This window comes from Melampsora larici-populina (assembly GCF_000204055.1).
Source record: "Melampsora larici-populina 98AG31 unplaced genomic scaffold MELLAscaffold_393, whole genome shotgun sequence".
NCBI lineage: Eukaryota > Fungi > Basidiomycota > Pucciniomycetes > Pucciniales > Melampsoraceae > Melampsora > Melampsora laricis-populina.
Window position 1 is genome coordinate 1,249 of NW_006769120.1, and position 3,002 is coordinate 4,250.

General features: G+C 42.9%; 1 protein-coding gene across 1 annotated transcript; it reads left to right on the plus strand.

Annotated features, from left to right (window-relative positions):
* Positions 1-514: 514 nt before the first annotated feature.
* On the plus strand, positions 515-2,764 carry MELLADRAFT_114706 (uncharacterized protein; the record flags this gene model as incomplete). The annotated part of the gene is made up of 5 exons (XM_007419706.1): positions 515-553; positions 667-760; positions 1,005-1,067; positions 1,167-2,073; positions 2,233-2,764. 5 exons carry the CDS (start codon positions 515-517, stop codon positions 2,762-2,764), a joined length of 1,635 nt encoding a protein of 544 aa, XP_007419768.1.
* Positions 2,765-3,002: the final 238 nt, after the last annotated feature.

Consider the following 3,002-nt stretch of genomic DNA (forward strand, 5'->3'; position numbering starts at 1 on the left):
AATAATCATAATGTAACCATCCTTCAGGAGTTCGTTCAGCTGTAGACAAGGCCATCCGGGCTGATCGAAATTCGCACCGTCATATTTGTTGAATTCGTCAAGCTTAGTTGAGACGACGACATTAAAGGACAGGTGACAAGTCATAAAGTCGTCATCACCATGCTTCGTCGTGTCGATTCATCATAGAAAAGAGATACCATGTCTCGCAGCTGTGCAGTTTGCTCGAAGTCATGAGAATCTGGGTGATCGCATTCTAGCTCAACTATTCGAGTTCGTTTCCTTGATTGGGTTTTCAACCCACAATGCACACGTAGAAGCGGCTCATTCCTGCTAATGTAGCAGGGTCTTTAGCCCAAAACCGAAGCTACAATTAGGAGTTAGTCTGAAACGGGCCCTTACAGAATAAGGACCAAGACGTTTCAGACTAGTTTCCAGGACCAGTCAATTATACATTATTAAGAATGTAAAGGGTCCTGGAGAAGTCTACGAACAAGGCACAAACCCTGTTCGAAGCATGATTGGTAGTCAATCTAAACGAGCAATGAACCCCGAGGTAAATTGATATAAAGAGAAGAACGATTCCCCCTTGTAATAGTTCTTCAGTTAGACATTCCGTTATCTGTTGTTATCATCTTTCAATTCACCTTTTATCTGTTATCATTTTAGCTTCTGGTTCATAGTTGTCTTTTCTACGTTTTACGCATTTTACAAAACACTCAGAAATCAATTGCCGGTTCCTCGTCGCCTTACATTGCTCCTTGTTAACGCACCATAGCCAATCAATTGTCTGTTCTCTGTTATTGCATAAAACCCAGATCTCTTACGAGATCCTTTCACCTCATCCCTTTTCGTGCCCTCAAAGCTCGCCCTAGGTATCTAACCCTGAGTACTTAACGTGGGTAGTTTTGTCCCTGTTACACTGGTAGCGAGAGCTTATTCTGATCTGACTAACCTTTGGAATTTATTTGAAAATTACTTTTTGTGTTCCTTTCCAAACAAATTAGTTTTTATCAGAAAGAAACGGTATCCAGTAGTATATAACAAACAAATTTTCAAACAAACCTTCGGTAAGTCCAGTTTATCTTGAGCTTAGAAAGCACAGAATTGAGGAAGAAAATAAGTTTTGAAAAGCTTACCAGTTGATTAAACTTTTATGATACATTTAGAAAAGATGTCTCAATCAGCTTCGACCTCTGGACCACTCTTAGTCCCGATAACCCTAAATGAGGACAAAGTTACTCGCCTTTTGGAAGAATTGCCAGCCCCTGAGAATCAGGAGCCTGCTTTAGCCGGTTTAGGATGGACAACCCCTCAGATAGTAGGATTCACCCTGAATGAAACGGTGTATTATCACACGCTGCAAAAGAATAAGGAAAAGTCCCTTTTTAAGTTACATCCGGTGGTGCAGAAATTACTAGGAGTCAATGAAAGAGGACTTACCCCGGAAGATCTCGAAACCCCGTCGAAGTCTTGTCCTCCTAATCCCCCGATTGATCCTGTCACTTGTCCGGCCGAGGTATCCTACTTCATGCCGGACACTCCTTTTGTAATGAAGCCCTCTTCAACAATGAAGTTCATCACCTATGCCCCCAAGAAACCGGCGACTGATCAAACTACTCCAGAAAAAGGGAAGGCCAAGGAAAACCCGTCAACCAACGAAACTGTCAAACCAGCTGCTCGATATTATCGATCAGAAGAGCCACCGACCAGTCCAGTCTCTAATGCAAAAATTGACGATGTTGATACGGTCATGAAGAATAACGACGTTAAACCAGAAGTGTTCAACCCTTTTACCGACCCCGCAACGTTAGCAGCCTTCTTCAAATGGCAAGCATCTCTTGAAGTGGATAAAGGCAAGATCATCAGTGATGTCGCCAAGATCAGTCTTAATCAAGCGACTAGCGGGGATGAACCCCGTGCCTCAGCCAGTCCTTTTGAATCCAATCAGGGTGGTTTTCCCACTGAACGTGACTCCACCAAGACCATCAAGAGTTTAATGATTCGCAAATTCCCCAAATTCGACGGGACTTCGCCAACAGACGCCAACATCTGGCTCCAAAACCTTGCCAAACAGTTCAAACTGCTGAATGCCGATTGACAAGGATGGCACTTAGTTGGATTCCAGATGTTATCCGGCCCTGCGCTTATTCATTTAACTGCAGTTGTCGACACCCCTCAAGAACCAGCTTCTTGGGATGAGTTTTGTACTTATCTCGTCGCCGCTTTTCCCAGCATCCTGACGAGAAATTCTATCGCCGAACGTTTCGAAAACTTTTCTTTTCGCTCCGGTGAGAAAGTCATGGACGCCTTTGGTAGATTTCAGCTTATTCAAACCGACGCGGCTCAAATCAGTTACCCATATGATGAAGGAACCATGTTCATGAGAAAACTTCCCCCCCAGATCCGAAAATTTGTTCAACAGGAAGTGGATAGGGAAGCAAGGAATGGAGTCACTATGTCCTTTCCCAAGCTCATCCTGTGTGCAAACGCACAGGATGTGTTGTTACGCCCAAATGGCGCATCAGTTAATTCAGTTTCACAAGATCACGCAGCGCGTTCGAAAGGAAATAACAAACGCAAGGCTAGTGAGGTGGCAATGAAGAAGAATGATAGAACTTGTTACAATTGTGGTAAGAAAGGTCATATCTTTGGTACCATCGAAAATCGTGAGTGTCCTGAACCTGCATCCTCTAGGACTCTTAACTACTTCAAGAAAGTTAAAGGCAATCCAAAAGCTAGTGGATCTGGAGAGTCAAAAGCATAGGCGAATCATGTATAGCTCTTAGTGATTTGCCTAGTCCGGTTTCAACTTCTATTGTTTCATTAGTCACCATTCCTTTTGATGAAATGAATTCCCATGTTGTTGTTAATGAGCCAGAAGTCGAAAAGACTTCAAGTGAGAAACAAGTAAAAGTTCCAACAGTTTCGAGTAAGATTGTATCAATAGCTGAGGGAACGATTTGTGAGAAAACACCTTTGAAAATAATTCAGAGCGAAGAAAA